General features: G+C 39.1%; 1 protein-coding gene across 2 annotated transcripts; it reads left to right on the plus strand.

Moving 5' to 3' along the window:
• Positions 1–464: 464 nt before the first annotated feature.
• On the plus strand, positions 465–20,461 carry LOC143857745 (chromatin remodeling protein EBS-like). 2 transcript variants are annotated; one of them, XM_077368211.1, is made up of 5 exons: positions 465–948; positions 1,364–1,706; positions 1,822–1,890; positions 15,231–15,372; positions 20,120–20,461. In XM_077368211.1, the coding sequence occupies exons 1-5, from the start codon at positions 876–878 to the stop codon at positions 20,144–20,146; spliced, it is 654 nt and encodes a 217-aa protein (XP_077224326.1). In that variant the 5' UTR covers positions 465–875; the 3' UTR covers positions 20,147–20,461. The 2 variants fall into 2 exon arrangements, with proteins under 2 accessions (XP_077224326.1, XP_077224332.1); XM_077368217.1 differs by having other exon boundaries at positions 475–948; positions 15,234–15,372.

Below are 20,461 nucleotides of genomic sequence, written 5' to 3' on the forward strand. Positions count from 1 at the left end.
CGAACTTGATGATGCCTGTGCTAGTGTGTTTGATTATCAAAACATGTAAAACAAGGTAAGTTCGTTCCATTATCAAATCATTGTCCAGATATCATTAGCCTTTTTTGTCGATTTAAAATTTGAAGTGCTCCAATTTGGCTGGTGTTGATTAACCAACACTAGCATCCCCGTAAAACTGTTAGAGTAATTAGGTCAAGCAAGAGGTTGCTTGAAGCATTACACCTTCCACAACACCCACAAGAGTCAAAGTCTCTGAAACTATGTTGTTAGTCATAAAAGAGATTGGGGATTTTGATCTAATGGGTCATCCCATGGATGGGCCAATACCCATAAATCATGACACTTGACATATGGATGATCACAAAAATTTGAACCCAAAAAAGATCAAATTATCAAAATCCAATGGAAAACAATCTCACCCAATTGGGGAATAAGATGCTCTCATCATCCTCAATAACCCATCCATACCCTGACCGTACATTTCAGATACACATATGATACTGTCCTAGACATGAGCTCAAAACCCACATACATGTAATAATGGTACATAAACCCACATATTTACATACGTACGGGAGAGATTATCCATGGATGGATGAATGGATGGTGTAGATGAGCATGCAACAAAGCATGGCCAGAGAAATCTCGCACTCGCGTGAGCTAGGGTTTGTGTTTTTCCACCTTCACCACCACGACTCTCCACCTCCCTAGGGTTTCAAAACCCTTCTCCACCACCATTTCATTCCCCTGAAAAAACCCATCTCTTATCTATCGATCAAACCCAGAAAAAAAGATGGATTTGGGCTTTGGATTTTTAGTTAGATAGAGAAAAAGCAAGGATTTAGAGGCAAACTTCAACGAGAGAGAGATAGAGCATGGCAAAGACAAAGCCTGGTAAGAAGGATTTGGATTCCTACACCATCAAAGGCACTCATAAGGTTGTCAAAGGTATAATAAACCTAACTCACCATTTTATTTTTCAATATTTTTGAGTTGTATGGATTTTTTTGATGTAGGCTTAAGTTAACAAATCATATACTAAATCTATTCCGATCGACCTGAAATTTGAAACCCATCTAACAGACTTACGGAACCAAAACATATCCAAAATTTAGCTCATTCCAACGGTTAGATATTGAGATACAACTGTTTTAATGGAGTTTTTTTTTTCCTGGGTTTTTGATGCATGACATTCTGACAGCTGGTGAACGGTTAGATCTTGAGATACAACTGTTTTAATGAGGATTTTTTCCTGGCTTTTGATGCATGACATTATGACACCTGGCGAATGGTTCCATCTTGAGATACAAGTGTTTTAATGGAGTTTTTTTTCCTGTTTTTTTGATGCATGACATTATGACAGCTGGAGACTGTGTACTGATGCGGCCTTCGGATTCAGGCAAGCCACCTTACGTGGCTCGGGTGGAGAAGATCGAGGTTGACCACCGGAGTAATGTGAAGGTTCGGGTGAGGTGGTACTACCGGCCAGAGGAATCCATGGGAGGGAGGAGGCAGTTCCATGGTGCCAAAGAGTTGTTCCTATCTGATCATTATGATGTTCAGAGCGCGCACACTATTGAAGGCAAGTGCATTGTCCACTCCTTTAAGAACTACACCAAGTTGGAGAATGTTGGCGCCGAGGATTACTTTTGCCGATTCGAGTACAAGGCCTCCACTGGCGGCTTCACTCCCGACCGTGTCGCTGTGTAATTCTCAGTCTAATTGCACTTCCTCTCCATTTTAGTCGTTATTATTGCTATTTTTCTTTTTCTTTTATTGATTTTTTGAAATTTTTTGGTCTTTGTTGTGTGATTTTTGAAGGTATTGCAAATGTGAGATGCCTTACAACCCAGATGACCTCATGGTTCAGTGCGAGGGGTGCAAGGACTGGTAACCATTAATCATCTCAAAGAAATTGTTCATTTGTTGTCTCTTCTAACAAGAACAATGTTGATAATACATACTAGTAATAAAGCACTACTGTCAATGACAATAACACTTTTTTCTTTTAGAAATGGTAATTGGCATCGTCCTATTTATTTCTTCAAGATAGTTTTGTCCCTTGTTTTATGCACTTGTTGATAGTTATTTTTTTTGTTCACACCTCTCATTGCATTAAGCGTTGAGTGTGCTTCTTATATCAAATTCCTAAGAGCAACTTGCAGAAAGTTTATCCCCTCCCCATAGCCGTTAGTATGCAGTGAGTTTCATGATTGGATTATAGCAAGTCTATATCATCATTAGTATGCAGCCTGTCTCTTTTTCCTTCCTCTTCTTCCTTATGATGTGCTTGTGGATGGATTATTAAAAATTTAACAAGGTATTAAAGCTATTAAAGCTACTTTTGAGTAGCTAGCTTGCTGCCCTAATTTGTGCCTTTGTGTGTTGTGTGAAGTACCTAGTCTGCTACCCTAATCAGTGATTGTCCCTAACCTATTTGTGAGGATTGGGCTGTTGTGGTGTGTCTAGTGTGGACTGTGGAGCTGCTTTGTGTAGGTTGCTTTAGACTATTGTGTAGCCTTCATGTAGGATATTATGGGTCATTTGTAACCCTCGTGTGGGCTGTTCATGTGGACTGCTGTGTAATCTTCTTATGGATTGTAGTACTCTCTTACTGTGTGGCTGCTTGTGTGTACTATTGTGCACTCTTTGTGTGGACTGTTGCGTTGTGTGAATTGCTGTTGCGAGTGGGCTGTCTTGAACCTTGATGATTGTGCCGGCAAGGTTTTAAATTTCGGTTTCAGTTTCAATTTCGGTCGCCACGGAAACAGAAACATTTCGGTTTCGGTGGAAATCCTGTAAAATCAAGGAAACGTATGAAAACATATGCAAATGATAGAATTTAAAAATGAAACTTCGGGACAAGCTAGAATAAACACAAATACCCACTTAAAAATCATCATATAAGCAAGACAACCATCCATAATGGTTTTAAAACATCAAACACCTAATGACGTGAATATCGCACATGTCAAACAATTTAGACCTGCCATATTTCACATGCAATTCATATAAATATTTATAAATAATGGATGCACCACATTTTGCATTCACTTCGTATAAATATAATTATATAATACATACTAATATAGTATACGACGGTTACACTTACGATTTTAGTTTATGCATTTCGGTCATTTTGGTTTCGGTGGGGATGGAAATGGAAACATTTCGTGTCGGTTTCGGTGGAAATTTAAAACCATGGTGCCAAGCCTATCTGTGAGGATTGGAATGTTGTGTTGTTTGGTGTGGACTATGGAGCTGCCTTGTGTGGGTTGCTTCTGACTATTGTGTAGCCTTTATGTGGCTACTTTGCAGCCTCCGCATGTGTATGTGGTTCACCCTTCATGTGGATTGTTGTGCAGTCTTCTTATCGATTGTGGTATGCTTGCTGTCTAGCTGCATCGTGTGGTCTATCGTGTAGTCTTGGTGTGGACCGTTGCTTCTTGTGAACTGTTGCTGTGAGTAGGCTATCTTGAAACATGGTGCAATCTTCATTTGGACGGTTATGCCTTCATGTGGACCACTATCACATTGGGTTGAAATGTTGTTCCACCTTGTGAGCTGCTATACATTTTTCATGTGGGTTACTATGCTTTTGTGATGACTATTGCGCCTTCATGTGGATTGTGCTGCCTTCTGAGGGATTGTGTTGGTATTAGAGAGGTCTCTTCCTTGAAATCTTCAGCAAGCAGAGGTGATTCTATTAGAGGATGTGATGTTTTTGTTTTGGCAAAAGATGTAATATCGTAAGATGACTCTTACTGAATGTGAGTTGATGTAATTGAAGACTCTTATGGGACTTAAAGGTTTTACTCAAGCACATTTAAGTGGATTGCCACTTTGTTCGTGAGAAGGTCACAATCAAGCTAATATCTATTACGTGTGGTTAGAAGATCAACTTAGTGGACTTGTTTATATAGACTCTTGGTCAAAGCCAGTTTGGTAGTATGTGTTCCAACTTCCGAGCTAGGCATGGATGATATCTAATGCCCCAACATGAGGGGCAATGTTAAGAGTTAAAGTTAGTTTGTGTTGATTTATATCTATGTTTTGGTGTAGTTCCATCGCTTAACTTTATGTTTGTATGCATTGATAGAACGTGCCCCATCTTTAATAGCCCTTAGTGGCAACTTATGTAGTTTTGAGAACTTTATGTCAATATATACAAGTGATCATGGGGTTGGAGTTACAACTCCTTACCTCCCACGAATTCTCATCTCTCATTTCCTCCTCTTCTTTTCTCGTCTTCCCCCCTCTTCTTCCATATGAAGTGCCTGTTGGTGGATAATATGGAAAACAAATCTCCTAGTGATAGATATTTGGGTTCAAGGTAGTACAATCTTTAAATCTTCTAAACACGATGTCAATGCTTAGTTATTGCGAGAGAGGTTTGGGAGGAGTTGAGTGCCTTAAAGAAGTTATGAGACAAGCAGTTTTGGGAGTTGGTGGTGGACCACTTGATGGGCTCTGTTGAGGGAGGTGGTGGTCCACTGCAAATGATTATTATTTTCTTAGGTAGTCAGCTGCTGCAACCTATTCATAAGAGATTGATTTGTGTGAGTTAGGTGAAGAAGATAATTGTTTGGTTATTGTACTACCATCACAAGATGTCTTTTCAGAAAGGGAGGTAAGGACTATCCACAATCAAACTGGGTGGAGGTTAAGATCTTTGAATTTGGGAACTTGTTAATTACTTAGTTTGTTACTGCTGGGAGTTATGGAAAGTGACCAAGTGGCACGGGCACATGTGCAATAAACCACGAAATGCAATGAAAAAACAACCATAAGTCTTGATCCCAAGTGGCTGAAAACCCCCTAAGTATCCACCTTTTCTTGAAGACGGAAGCCGAGAAATGGGGCCTCCTTTGTTCTTGATTAAGTTGCCTACAAAAATTACTCAAAAACTTACTCCTCCTAAAAAAAGGGCACAGGAAATCCAAAGGAATAACTCATGAAAATGGGGTCCACAACTATTACGTGCATCACGTTGAAGGGGAAAAATAATGAAAAATGCCTTTGAGGCCCACAGAGACAAAGCTGAGCACTGATAATCCTTAGTCACAATAACTGAGTTTTGCATGTCCTTTTTATCATTGCGTGATTAAGTTTTTTTTTTTATACTTTTTGAAAAGATTTCTTTGATAAGTTTTGCTACACAATTTGTCTGCAACCTGCTCTTTATCCTTCTCTCCTAGTTGAGAAGGATTCCTCTCATTTGTAAGGGATCATTGCTGGTATCATTGCCATAATGAGGAACTAGATGGTTCACATTAAAAAGGTTGGAAGTCTTCAGGTAGCTTGACAACTTTAGGCAATATGTGTTATCATTGATCTTCTCTATCAACTATTGCGCAGCTTGTTATAATCACCAACTGAGAAATGATCTGGAGTAAAAACAGCCCTCACATAGACCCCTACATCAAATACCAACCGTATTCTATTCTTGTTCGGCATGAGCTTTATACTTGACGTTTACCATCTCAATCATATATTCCGCCCTCCCATTCATTAGACCAGTTGTTGATAGTGGAGATAGGTCTAGAGCAGTGTGAGAATTTTTTTTTTGGAATGATTAGAGCATTGCGAGAATTATAGTCGTGTACATTTTGAAACGGTGAGGACCTCCAATTTTGTGACTTATTAAAAGCAACTTGGCCTGGCCCAAATACAAATCACACTTTCCTGGTGCCTCACCAACCAAACTCCGAAATAAATTGCGAATGCTCCTGTTTACTACCTCTGTTTGGCCATCCATATGATGAGTTAAGCACTACTGAAATTCGATAATGTGCCTTTTTTATTCATAAATGCCACAAAAAAATGACTCACAACCTTTCGATCCCTATTAGAAGCTATAGATATGGGTACGCCATGAAGCCGTACAATCTCCCTGATAACAATACTACTCGTCTTCGTGGCCTTTCTGCATGCAATGAAGTGAGCCATTTTAGAAAATCTATCAACGGCCACAAATACACTATCCATACTCCTGGGGTGTGCGGCAAATTGAGCATAAAATCCATGGATAAATCAGCCCATAGTGAATCTGGAGTAAGTAAAAGCATGTACAAACCTGCGTTTGTGGCAATTCCCTTCTCTAACTGACATGTGTGGCACCTCTCAACATACCTCTGGACATCTAGTGTCAATAGCAGCCAATGGTTATGTGCGTACTCCAATATGCCCTTCTTAGATTGTTGTCATATCATTGTCTTGTTGTATTTACACACATGATCTTGTGCCCTGTTCTCCCTTAAGATTTGAAATCATAAGGCCTTCAGAGACGACATTGTGTTCAAATTGGAAGATAGGTGCAATACATTCTTGGTGGATGGTTAGGCTGGTTATAGCCTTATGAGATGACTATAACGATGTCGTGTTGAAGAATATATCAAGAAGTGGAATCATGTGATCTTTGGTGATATCGAGGTTAAAAAGCTCCTACTTTTTGGAAGAATTTGTCATCATTGATTGGAAAAAGGAACAAGCTCCTTAAGCCTCAAAGAAAAGAAGAGGAGAACTCTCGAGGAAGTTTAGAAGAAAGTTGTTGATGGGAGTATAAGTTGGTGGCATGTGTAGAGTTTTAAGTAGCTAAGGGGAGGTGATAAATACTCTTACTTCATTGTGAGTGCTAGAGAAAGATATAACTGTATCCTAAGCCTAATGGTGCATGAGATTTGATCAAAAAACTTAGAGATGATTTGTGCTTTGATTGTTGATTTCTGCAGTCCCTTATACTATGCTGATAATTGGGGAAAAGCTTTCTTTGGAGAGTCCGAGGTTTGAGAAATCAATGGAAGCAGAAAGAAGAGCTTGGGAGGGTGTTTGCCTTGAGGAGATAAAAATCGCTATGTTTTGGGTTGAAAGAGACAAGGATCTAGGTCCAGATGACTTCTGTTTTAGCTTTCTTTTTGTTCGTGGTATTCTAATCTCCATGAAAGATAGAGAGAAGAGAGAAGATAGAAGATAGATGAGAGAAGAGATGGAGAGGAAGGAGATGAGAGAGTTGAAGTATCTCTCCCTCTCAAAACATGTATTATATATGTATCTGACTAGGGTTCATGTATAATGACTAAAATACCCCAACATGGGTATGTAATTGCACTGCTACGTCCAACACTCCTCTCAAGCTGAAGTGTGTGTGTGTGTGTGTGTGTGTGTGTGTGTGTCATACATCCCTAGCTTGGTACACGTATCACTTAACCTCACTCTGCCTAGAGGTTTAGTAAACATGTCAGCTATCTGATCTTTGATCTAGTGAAAACAGTACAAATCTCCTTTTCCTGAAGTCTGACAAATAAAATGACAGTTCACCTCAATGTGCTTCGTCCTCTCATGAAATACCATATTGGAAGCAATATGAACTGCTGCCTTATTATCAAAATACAATGAGGTTGGTGATGACGAGGGTAAGCCAATCTTTGACAAAAAAGATCTCAACAAATTAATTCACAACATGAATGAGCCATGGCCTTGTACTCTGCTTCTGCACCTAGTTACAACATCTTGCTTTTTACTTTTCCATTAAACCAAGTTACCCCCAATGAAGGTGCAGTACCCTGTAGTAGATCTCCTGTCTGCAGGAGATCCTGCCCAGTCTGCATCAGTATACCCCTCTATTCTCATATGATTATGCTTTCTGAAGAACAATCCTCTACCAAGAGCTTTCTTCAGATATCTCATGATCTGGGTGACTGCCGTCCAATGAGATGTGCATGGTGAACTCATGAACTGGCTAACTACACTGACTGCAAATCAGATGTCTGGACGGGTCGCAGTAAGATAAATCAGCTTACCAACCAGTTGTCTGGATCTGCCTGGATCCTCTAGTAACCCCTTGATTAGGAAGGAGCTTGATATTGGGGTCCATAGGTACTTCAGCTGGTTACACTCCCAAAAGTCTCGTTTCTTCCAATATATCCAATGTATATTTCCTTTGTGATAGTCATAAGCTACTTCCACTCCAAGAAAATACTTAAGGCAGACAAGATCTTTAGTGCAAAATTCCTTCCGAAGAAAATCCTTTAGTTTCTGTATGCCTTCGTTGTTGCTCCCAGTAATAATAATAATATCATTCACATAAGTTATTAGAAAGATGCAACCTTCTTTAGACTGAGAACTAAAAAAATAATGGTCAACAACACATTGTTTCATGCCAAATTGCATTAACGCCTCACTGAACCTCCCAAACCAAGCACGAGGCGATTGCTGAAGGCCATACAAGGCTTTACTCAAACGGCAAACTACATGCTTCATCTCCCCTTGAGCAACAAACCCAGAAGGTTGCTCCATGTAGACTTCTTCCTTCAGATCGCCATGCAAGAAGGCATTTTTAACGTCCACCTGAAAAAGAGGCCAGCACAACACATGTTCACTGCAAGAGAGATCACGATACGAACTACAGGAATTTTGGGCACAGGGGAGAACGTCTCTGTGTAATCCACGCAAAATGTCTGTGTATACAATCGTTCAATTGTCCCATCAGGTAGGTATTTCACTAAAAAGACCCAATGACAACCTACGGCATGCGCACTTGATGGCATTGAAACCAACTACCACGTATTATTAGAGTCAAGGCAACCATCTCAGCATCCATTGCAGCCCGCCAACCTAGATGAGCTAATGCCTCGGCAATAGAATGAGGAATAGAAACAAAGGACTTGGCAGACACAAAAGAACTGTAACCAAGCGAAAGCCGAGCATAAGAAACAACATCAGATATAGAATGAAAAATAAGAATGAGAACGCGTGCGAGATGAGACTGGTGCATCATCAGCCATACGAGAAGAAACATCGTGGTTGGATCCGGTAGGCTGAGAAGGAGGTGGGCCGCATGAAGGGCCAACTGCACACTTAGGTAGAAGCATGGTTTTAAATTTTGGCCAATTTCCAGTTGAGATCGAAACCGAAATTTGATGAAATCCGAAATTTTGGCTTTTACCAAATTTCGGCTCAAATTTCGAAATTTCAAGAAATTGAATGTTTTTTTTAAATATAGAAATATTCTGAAATTTCAGCCGAAATTTGGTAAATAAGTAAATAATAATTCTTTTTAATTACCAGATTCAGCTGAAATTTTGATTTCTGTCAAGACCGAAATTATAATCGAAACCAAAATTTAAAACCATGGGTAGAACAACCTGTCGAGTACCACGGGAGTAAACCTTCACTGGAGACGGTGAAGGATACAAAGGCATGAATGGTAACGGAAGTGGAAGAGGAGGATCAGCAATGGACAACTCAGCCGAGAGGGCGAAGTGCCGGGAATCCTCAAAAAACATGACATCGACAAACACATAAACTTTCCGTAGCTTAGGACTGTAACAATGGTATCCCTTCTGAGTCCTGGAGTAGCCAAGAAAGATGCACTTCTCTGCACAAGGATCAAGCTTATCTTGGCCAGGATTGAGATTATGTACAAAACATACACAACCAAAGACTCTTTTGAACAGAGGAAAAGGGTCACTGGACGGATACAAAATAGAAGACGGTAAACAATTTGCTAAAAAATAAGAAGTGAGAACAACATCAGCCCAATAAGGCTCTGGGACATGCATCTAAAACATAATGGTGCGTGCCATATCCAGAAGATACCGAAGTTTCCTCTCAACAACCCCATTCTCCTGAGACGTGTAGGCTAAGAAGCACAAGTACTCCCCGGAGGCCCACGCACCTGTGTTGGGTGCGTATCTGGTGCGGGTGCTCTTGGGTACTCTTTAGGTGCGTACCGGGTACGCACCCAAACATCAAACAAAATGAAAATCCAGTTTGGGGGTTTGTGTAGTATCAGGTGCGCACCCAGTTCTAATTAAATCAAGATTACAGATTTACAATAGAGGGGCTGTCCCAATTAACAAAAGGGGGGGTTGAATATATGAAAATATCTATAATATATATATATATATATATATATATATATATATCCCGTAATTAAAAACCTAACAAATTAGAAGTAATATTAGATTTTGGTGAAGTACTATTAGATTTTGGTGATGTTATTGTTATTTGATTGTTCTCCAATTAAATTGTTTGAATTCTTTAACAAAATATTTATTTTTTTATTTTTATAAATATATATTAAAATATTAAAATACATTATATTCAGTGTACCCCCAACGTACCCGTATCCTTTTTTTTTTTTTAAATCACGTATCCACGTACCCGTATTGTGTCGTTCCCACACCCCGTACCCGTATCCGTAGGGCTGCAACTCGGGTCGGGCGGGTTGGGTTTTGGAGAACCCAACCCTACCCGAGAAATATCTCGGGTCGGGTCGGGTCGGGTTTTTTTCCGGAAAACCCACGATTCCCAAACCCGGCCCTACCCATGATAAATCTCGGGTCAGGTCGGGTTTTTTCACGTTGACGCAATTTTTTAAGGAAAATTCTTGTTTGGCAAGGCAACTCAACTCATAGAAGTAGAAATTACACTCACATTACACTTGAATCAAACAATGATGTAATTACACTCACATTACACTTGAATCAAACAATGCTGTAATCAAACAATGTTGTAATTACAATCAAACAATGCTGAATCAAACACTTGAATCAACTCAACTCATAGAAGCAGAAATTACACTCAAATACAATAACAGTGGGTGCGTGGGTTTATACTTTTAACTTTTAACTAACAATAGAAAAAAATGTACATACTATAACTTATGTAACTCGAGTCGGGTCGGGCCCCTTCAAACCCGGCTCGACCCGAGATTCATGCGGGCTTTTGAATGCTCAATCCGGCTCGACCCGAAACCCATGAAACCTGAACCCAACCCAGGCTATTTTCGGGTCGGGTCGATGCGGGTCGGGTAAAACCCGGCTCGAGTTGCAGCCCTACGTATCCGTGCTTCATTGGGTGTAAGCACATGAATATCGGTGAACATTACCACGACTAGCTAAAAACTGCTAAAATCCATTAGAGGCAGAGAAATATTCACAGGCATTATCACTTCACTAGCATTTAATAGAACATCTGTATTGATTAGAAACCTTAAAATAAAAAGTGTGAAATGTATGAAACACCTCTAAACGATCTTTTATTAAGAATAGCCATGTCATTCTTGAGAAATCATCAACAAATACAATGAAATATTTAAAACCAAATATCGAAGTTGTCCAACATGGACCCCATACATCTGGATGCCCTAACTCAAAAGGACTCGATACACGATGGACATATCTAGACGGAAAAGAGACACGATGATGTTTACCAAACTGACATGACTCACACTCAAACTGACTAACTGGACTGGACACAATTGAGGAATGCTACAACCTATCCGCCAGAGGGTGGCCCAAACGACAATGCCACTGAAACGAATTAACCGAACTTCGCAAAGCAATACCAGTAACCTCTCAATCAAGATAATAGAGACCGTTCACTGCATGACTCGAACTAATCCTCCCCCTAATCGTTAGATCCTTAAATGTACAATATGAAGGAAAGAAAGTTTCAGAACAATGAAGATTTTTAGTAAGCTGACTAACTGCAATCATATCAAAGGGAAAACTAGGAACACAAATAACCGAGGAAAGAACCATGGTTTTAAATTTCGATTGAAATTCGAAATTTCAGATTTCGGTGAAAACCGAAATCGAAATCACACATACTCGAAACGGTACATTTTTCGGTCGAAAATTCTCCCGAAATTTTAGGATATTCAACCAATATCTCGATTTTTTTAATTTTTTGATATATCAGCGGTGAGGGTGTCAATTTTGGCTCGGGCTCGGAAGCTTGCTCGAGCTCGGCTCGAAAAAAGCTCGGCTCGAATCCTTAACGAGCCGAGCCCGAGTTAGGCCAGGCTCGGCTCGTTAAGGCTCGTTAAGAAAACCACTTTTGTATAAAAGAATAGTCCTAAATATAATACATAATACAGTAGGCTGTCCCAAGAAAAAAATAAGGGAAACAGCTGGAGGCATAAAGATTTCATCACGAGGTTGGTGTTGTCATGTCAACATCATCTGCAAAAACATACTGAGGGCAGTTGCGTATCAAACGGTTGTGTTTTTTTGAGAAAAATCGGGGATTGTAATTCTCGGGAGAAATTAATTTTTTCCCGTAATTGTCATAACTTTTTACCTTTTGTTGGTATTTTTTTTCTTAATTATCATAATTTTCTACCTTTTGTTGGTAATTTTTCATTTTAAACTTTATAAATTCAGCTATTTTACTTTTTGTTTGTAATGATTACTTTTTTTTTTCTTATTTACTTTTGCTAGCCACCTTTGCCATGTGCGAAACTTTATAACCCAAGCTCGATAAACCCAAGCTCGATAAGGCTCGCGAGCGGCTCGCGAGCCGAGCCGAGCCTGACCGAGCCGAGCCTTTGAGCTTAACGAGCCGAGCCAAGCCTGGCCAAGCTCGGCTCGGCTTGGCTCGTTTACACCCCTAATCAGCGGTCTTTCTTTTGGATATAGCGTCATGACCGCCGGTAAAAAGAGTTTTTAATTATTTAATATTTTCTTGAAATTTCGACCGAAATTATCAAATTTCGGTAATTTCGGCCTAAATTTGGTATGGAATAAAATATTATTTTTAATGGTTTTGTCAAATTTCGGCCGAAATTTCGGTTTTGGTGAGGACCGAAATGCATTCCGAAACCGAAATTTGAAACCATGGAAAGAACCAATCTCCTACATGCTCAAGTGGTTTGAGCCAATAGATGCTATGTTGCGATGAGCTTTTGGGTTCAAGACTGGCACAAGGGATTAAGGAAAGCTAGTTGTACAGAAAAATAATCGAGCAAAGAGACAGGCTAGAATTAGGTGATGCGGTCCCAACTCCAGAAACCAGAGAGGTAGTCCCATCAGCTAATGTGACTGAAGTGCCAGATGAGGAAGATGATTGAAAAGAAGTAAGCAAAACTAGGTTTACCGATCATATGGTTGAAGGCTCTAGAATCAATGAGCCAATAGCCAGAACTACTGAGAAAACAGGATGGGATGCTACTTTGGCGAGAGTGGTAGTGGGCTGCTTGCCTTTTTCCTGTGAGCGCAAGAGAGCCTCATACTCGGCACGTGACGCAACCAAGGTCTGCATGATCAATTGGTGCAGGAGAGGGAGCAGAGCTCTCTGAAGCAGCAATAGAAACATGATGAGCATATCGGGGAGGATGCAACTCGGGATGTAAGTCATGACCAAAATCAATAGAATGACCCTCCAAACCACAGTGAGTGCAGACCCAGGATCCACGGCCCCCAACGCCACAGCCTCCCCCTGAGTCCCGACCAGTACCGTGACCACGGCCGGCGTCCACGACCACCAAACCATAGCTAGACTGGACAACAAGAGCAGATCGCTCGGTGGAAGAGTCGACTGGCACCTCAACCCTCATAGACTGCTGCACCCTAGAGAAAACCTCATCATGAGAATGTAAAGTGCCCGAGCCAACGATCTACTAACGAATCGGAAGAAACTCAGGCCCCAAAGAGTCCAAGTATTGGACTACTCGCAAGTCCTCCTGGGGCTTGGCTAGCGCTTAGGGTCCACGGTAAAGGGCGTATACATGCCCAGCTACTCATAGAGCATCACAAACTGAGACCAAGGTTTTAAATTTCGGTTTCGGTCACCACCAAAACCGAAACGTTTCGGTTTCAGGCCGAAATCATGTAAAAATATAATTATGATTTCGTTTTTTTTTTAATATTTCGACCAAATTTCGATGTAAATTTCGGCGATTTCAGTGGAAATTTTGGCTATTTCGGTGAATATTTCATAAATTTTGGTGGGAATTATAACATTTATGTGGACTTTATTAAAATTTCGGTGGAAATTTTGTAAAAAAGGCTAAAAACAAATTACCGAAATTTCGCCGAAATCTTGTAAAGAAACGACTTCATGTAAATTTCGTTTCCGTCGCGGCCGAAATGGAAATATTTCAGCCGAAACGTTTCCATGACTGAGAGTAATGCTCAGAGATCAACATATCACCACGTTCTAACTGAAGAAGCTCCGAGTACACATCGCAGATCCAAGATTATTAGCGCCCGAGTAAAGAGTCTCGGCGATATGGAGATACATCATTGGCCCAACAATCTGGAAAACTAAAAGAGAGGAAAAACTGAAACCAGCAAAGCAACAACAACAAGGAGGAAAAACTACAACAACAACAACGAAGAAAACCACGACGGCGATCAGTGGCTCCAAAACATAGAAATAAGCCGACAATATACAGTTATACACAACCACGAGCGACGACGAAAATCAGCAAACACATCTGCCCGAAGCCTCCAAACACAAGTTGGAAAACTAAAAGAGAGGGTTTAGATCATAAAAAAAGATGATAGAAAACGAGGGGTAGAGAAAGACCCAAAATATCATTCCTACTTGGAAGATAGTGACATGGATTCAATGGCATTGTCTAGAGAAGAGTTTGGGGAGTGAGTGAGAAAGGCTTGCGTAAAGATCAACTGTCTGTCTTAGAAGATAACAATAGAAGAGAGAAGATTTGAGCATAGTGGGAAGCCCCTTTGGAGTGCTTAAGCTTGATTTTGCTTGTTGATCTTTGGGAAATCCAGGATTAGCAAGGGCCATGCAGTGGTGGCTTACCCCAAATCATGAGGATAAGATAGTCTGTGTGTATTCTTGACCCTTATGTGTAAATGATTCAATTGAGGTGGAGGACCACTATCTTTTAGAATTTATCTTTTGGAATTTATCATTAAAAAAAAAAATCTTTGGGAATTTCTTGTAAGAAGTCAATGGTTGTTAGTGGAGTGCGACTCTAAATTTAGATGAGATTCTTGGACATGGGCGTGCATTTTAGATGAGATTTGGGAATTTTCTTTGGGTAAGCTATATTTATATTTTCTGATGAACAACTGAATGGGCTTTAGCTAGCGAATTGTCGATTGTTTTGAACTTTATATTGGCAATCTCAGCCCTTTCTATGTACTTTCTTCTCCTTCTCTTGAAACAAAGTCAATAGTCCTAATAGAGCTTTTGCAAAATTTTCATAAATGAGTTTATATTCATTTTAAAGATTTTATATATAACTAACTTTACTTCTTGGATACATCTTCAAAAATTAATGTTATATACTTACATTTATCTGCTATTTGGAAATGCCTTTCTTGCCATTTTTTTTTTGAGCTGTAATAGAGTGATTTTATTTCCGAAAGAAAATGCTTCCCACTCATTGAGATTTTCTTGATGCTCCTTTTAGTTGTTGTTGTTCTTGCATGTATTCTATTTCATTTATCTTACATGTATCATTTTCTTAGCAGGTTTCATCCTTCTTGTATGGACATGACTATCGAACAAGCAAAAAAGTTGGAAAACTTTTTGTGTTCTGAATGTTCCTCTGACGATGATACCAAAAGATCCCCGAACACTTTTCCTGTTTCACCACATGCTGAACCTAAGGTGAGAATGCTGATTTTCTTTATTCCTTTTCTCCCTCAGGCTTAATGGGATAGGTATGTATATTTCCCTTGTGTAATTCATTGTGTACAACACTAGTTTTTCCATGCATGGCACACTATTGATTTTCTTGTGATTGTCTGTTGTGGGATTATTAGATCTTTGCTTCCATAACTAGTTGTTTTCTGTTGGATGAAGAAAGATCTTTGGGCCTCGATATTTTGTTGTGAATCCTTAGATGTACTCAATGAGGAGCACATTAGTGCCAGGAAGAGAACTCATATGAGCCACATAAAAAGTTGCAATTATGATGCGATAATGAGTTTGAAAGCATTGGTCACCAACAATATCAACTGAAGGATTTGATCGTGAATACGCTGATCTTTGATGTCCGCATTGTGGAGCCTTTTAAAGAGATTACCCATCTTTTATTAAGCTCAATCCATGTAGGGTCATTTTTCAAACTAGGCCTCTTGCCAAGCAGAAATATGACTATAGAACATAAGACTATGGCTTATTTAGTTGCCATCGGACTTGTAGCTTTTAAATGGAAATGCAACGGTGCAACACATGTTGGGTAATATTGAGTTAGGAGGCTTTGGCTAGTGCTTCCGTTGTTCAAGATATTCTGTTTGATCCTTGCAAAATTGTCACGATCTTCTCAATTGGTTGGCATGATTCTCTTTTCCTGTTAGATTCTAGAGTCCTATTATATCTTCTCGCTAGGTTGGAGAATTCTCCTTACAAATTTCTAGTTAGTTCTATGATTATATGATAGGTTACATTTGCAAACTTCGTAAGTGCTCTTGATGTTATTTATGTTCTCTACTAGTTTGGACTTTGTTTTTGGAATGGGATGCACATTTTTTTATCACGTAGAATCTGATTTAGCAAGAAAGAACCGTTTATCTTATAGGGATGTAATGGCTGGCCTTGAAGGCTTTCACATTACGCACACTGATTTTGGCAATTTGGTGGACACCTAGAAGGCTTTCACATCATGCACAGTGACTTTGGCAAATTGCTGGACACTTGCATAAGGGAGGATGAACTCTTTTTTTCCAGTTCCTAATTTATAGTTCATGGAAAGAAGCAAATAACGATTTTGCTACAATATTCCTTCATTTGATGCGGGAAAATTAATTGTGGCCTGTATCACCTGTATGGATACTTTGGGAATAGTTATCGGATGCTTCAGACCTTGCAATTCTGTTGGTTGGTTATGTTAAAATCAGGCCGTTCACCAAAAATGTGTGGAAAAAACGTCCGTGCATATGTTATGCATGATTTCATGTAATATCAGTTTTGTTATTGTCATGTAGTACAAGGGTTGGAGAGTAAGTTAATTATGGTGTATAACTCAGTCCTAGCCATATTATGATGAGCCACAACTAAGGCATATATGCTGTTTAGCGTTACAGCTATCCTATGATTCTTTAACTTTGTCCTGTGGCTGATGGGTCTGTTTTGAAATTGCAAATACCCTGAAGGAGCCAGTGTAATTTTCAATTAGATTTTCATCTTTTTTGCCCATAGGGTTATACCACAATTTCCAAAATATTGACCAAAAAGCTAGATAACTCTTAAGATAAGCCACAACAGATATTCTTCTTTTTTCTGAAGCTGATTTCCACTTAAAAATTTTGCCGTTTAGGAGTCAATCCTATCACTTCAAATTGGATCAATATCTTCCAACATGCTGAAGTCCCTTTTGACGTTATTGAATTTGTTGGCAAGCATTAACCAGATTTTGCCTATGTTACCGTGGACATTTTAGTTGTTGGGAATCGACAACTTTTAACTACATGATGTTTTTGGTTGAGGTTCTTAGGTTTTAGAGCGGACCACTTCAGCAAGGTTTTAAATTTTGGTTTCGGGCCAAGATTTTGGCCGAAATCATGTAAAAATATGATTATGATTTCGTTTTTTTTTTTTTCTTATTTCGACCGAAATGTCTAGAATTTCGGTGTAAATTTCGGCAATTTCAGTGGAAATTTTGGCTATTTCGTTGAATATTTCATAAATTTCGATGGGAATTATAACATTTTGGTGGACTTTTTTAAAATTTCAATGGATCTACCGAAAATTTGTTAAAAAGGCTAAAAACGAAATTTTGGAATTTCAGTGAAATTTCGCTGAAATCTTGTAAAGAAACAACTTCATGTAAATTTCGTTTCTGTCGCGGCCGAAACTGAAATATTTCGGTCGCAGCCGAAACTGAAACGTTTCTGCCGAAATTTAAAACCATGCACTTCAGTTGTTGTTGTTGTTTTTCTTGTTGTTGTTGTGAGACATGGTTACAAAGTTCAGATCTGATGCAGTAGCCTTAACTACAGATATTTTTATAGAATGATGGGAGCTCCAGAAATCATTTCTCAAATGATTATTGGATGTTCGTACTTCGGAGGCTGTCTGCAAACTTGGTTGACTTTTTAATAAGTGGTCTTATGTTAAAGAAGAATAGATCCAAGAGCTTGCAAATACAATGAGATGTAGAAAAAAACTTTCAATTACTTACGTTGGACTTTAGGGGTTACTGTGCCAACATTATACCTTTGAGATTTGGTAATTGAAAGAATGGAAAGGAAACTAACATCGTGGAAGAAGAAATACCATTCTTTTGGTGGGAGGATCTCCTGTATTATGGCGGCATTGGAAAATCTTCTGGTCCATTTTGTATCGCTATTAAGATACCAAGAAGGTGGCTAACAAAATGGAAAAACTACAGAGAGATTTCTTATGAGAAGAGAAGGGGGGGAGGGGATAGAAAGAAAAAAGCTTGAAACATTTCATGAAATGGGAGAAAATGAGCAAACCCTAAAAACAAGGGAGACTAGCCCGGGGGGGGGGGGGGGGGGGGGGGAGGAATAGAAAGAAAAAAGTGAGCAAACCCAAAAAAACAAGGGAGACTTGGAATATACCATTTGAAATTTAGAAACAAAGCTCTCGCAGGAAAATGGCTCTGGTGATTGAGTGAAGAAAAAATGCCTTGTGAGTTATGACACACAATTATTGGGGACAAATATGGGGGGGAATTTGGGATGGGGAGAGTAGGGACCTAACTCTAGGTAGAGGTTCGGGAATATGGTGTACCAATTGTTTGTCAAGACCCTTGTTTAATTCTTGAGTTAGAATTAGTGTGGGGAGGGCGAGGGTACTATGGTTTGGGAGGATTTATAGTTTGGAGAGTCTATGCTGTGCCATACATTCCCGGACCTATATATCATAGCAACCAATAGAGGGGCGAGAGTTTGCAACCTATCTAGTCATGTACCATATAAAAGAATATGAATACCAGGTGTGCAAGGGACCCTCTCTATTAATTAATTTTCCATGATTTTCTAAACATAGAGCTAGATCCCTATAGCTAAAATTCAGAAGGCGACCCTACCACTACCTAGGGTAGTGGCTATCATGTGGATAGTCGTGCGAAAAATGATAAATTAATTGTGATCGGCGCAAACATAGAAGCTTTAGACTTGCAAGTAGATGTGTGCTTTTTGTCAAAAAGAGGAAGAAAGCCTTGATCATCTATTGTATCCTTGTGTTTTTGCTTGTAAAGTTTGGTGCAAGATCCTACATTGCATTGGGATTTCTTGGTTATTCCGTTTTTAAGTAAAAAAAAGTTTCTAGCTCCAATACTTCAAGAAATTGAGGTTTGGCTATTCTTACTCATGTTGATTGGTGTCTATTTTCCAGATTATATGATACAATATGATTTTTATCAGATTGGCAATGATGGAATTGTTGGGTCTATTATTCAACTGAACAAGTTTTACCTGTTTTTTATGCCAGTTTTACTTTTTTTTCTCCGAATTTGAACAATGTCATTGTTTTCTTGTTTTTCTAGTTTTGATGGCTGTATGGATGGAAACTTAACATTATGTCTTGTATATGATTTGGTTCAGTGGCTAGCAAACCACACATTTTTGTTTCTTGTTTGGATGATGGGTTGCAAGAGTTTGATATTTTCTGTTCACTCGATCCCCTACCGTCATCACTGTCCATCTAATGGCTTGTACTTTGTTACCAGATATCATGAGTGATGAACCAGTTATTTTCTGTAGGTTTTGGTGACTCGCAGTATGAAACATGCTGTTTTATAGATTATCTTGCTAATATTGTTCTCTATGCCCTATTTGTTTTTTTTTATTTTGAGAATCGATTTCTGAGTCCAAAATTGGCAAAATTGGGTGTTTGGTTTATAGTTATAGGATGGATTTTCGACCCAAATCGATTCTATATCCCATCAAAAATACGTATTTTCTGCATTACGAACCAAACACCCAGTTTTGCGGAGAATCGGTTTTGGGCTCGAAATCAATTTTCAAACCCAAAACAAACAAGGCCTTGAGAGTTGGTTGGAATTGTTGAGTAGAACAGTCACTGGCTTTTGTTAATCATGTAATTACATAGTTTCTAGAAAACCATAAATTGTGATTACTTGTTTGTGTGATGGGTTGCACGAGTTTTCCTTCACTGACCTCACTAATTGCAGTCAACATCTAATGGCTCATAAGTTATGACCATATATCATGAGTGATGAATCAAATGATAGTCTGTTACAACAAACATGCAGTTGTTGTAGAAATCCAGCAACTATTGTTCTCTTAAGAGTTGGCTGGAAATGTTGAATAGAACAGTTACTCTGGTTAATATTAATCCTCCTGTCAATCTAAAGTTCTCAAGTGCTTATTGTCATTGCTAATTAGTAAATCTCAGTTCCATGGTTTGTTTCTATATATTGTAGGTAGAACCGAAACGCCGAAAGAGATGATGCAGATGCAAAGGACATGGCATGGGGAGGTATGCTTTTTATTGGGAGTTAGCTCTTAAAATTGTTGGTAATGTGGAATTGTACAGTGCAGAGAACAGACTGTGCTTGCACAAACTGGAGGCTTCTTCTTAATTTATGTTTTAATTTGATGTGTTTTATCTGGGTGTTGTTAGTGATTTGGAATGTCTGGTCTCATGTATACAATCTGTGCAAAGTGGCATCCTGGTTTAGGCATAGGAACTCTATTAGAAAACAATTTGACAAAAAAAAAAGAGGAAAAAACAAGACAAGAATGTGGATTTTGTGCCTTTATTA

Source organism: Tasmannia lanceolata, unplaced genomic scaffold, assembly GCF_043159265.1.
Source record: "Tasmannia lanceolata isolate RefF3 unplaced genomic scaffold, GAP_Taslan_0.1 ptg000003l, whole genome shotgun sequence".
NCBI classification, from domain to species: Eukaryota; Viridiplantae; Streptophyta; class Magnoliopsida; order Canellales; family Winteraceae; genus Tasmannia; species Tasmannia lanceolata.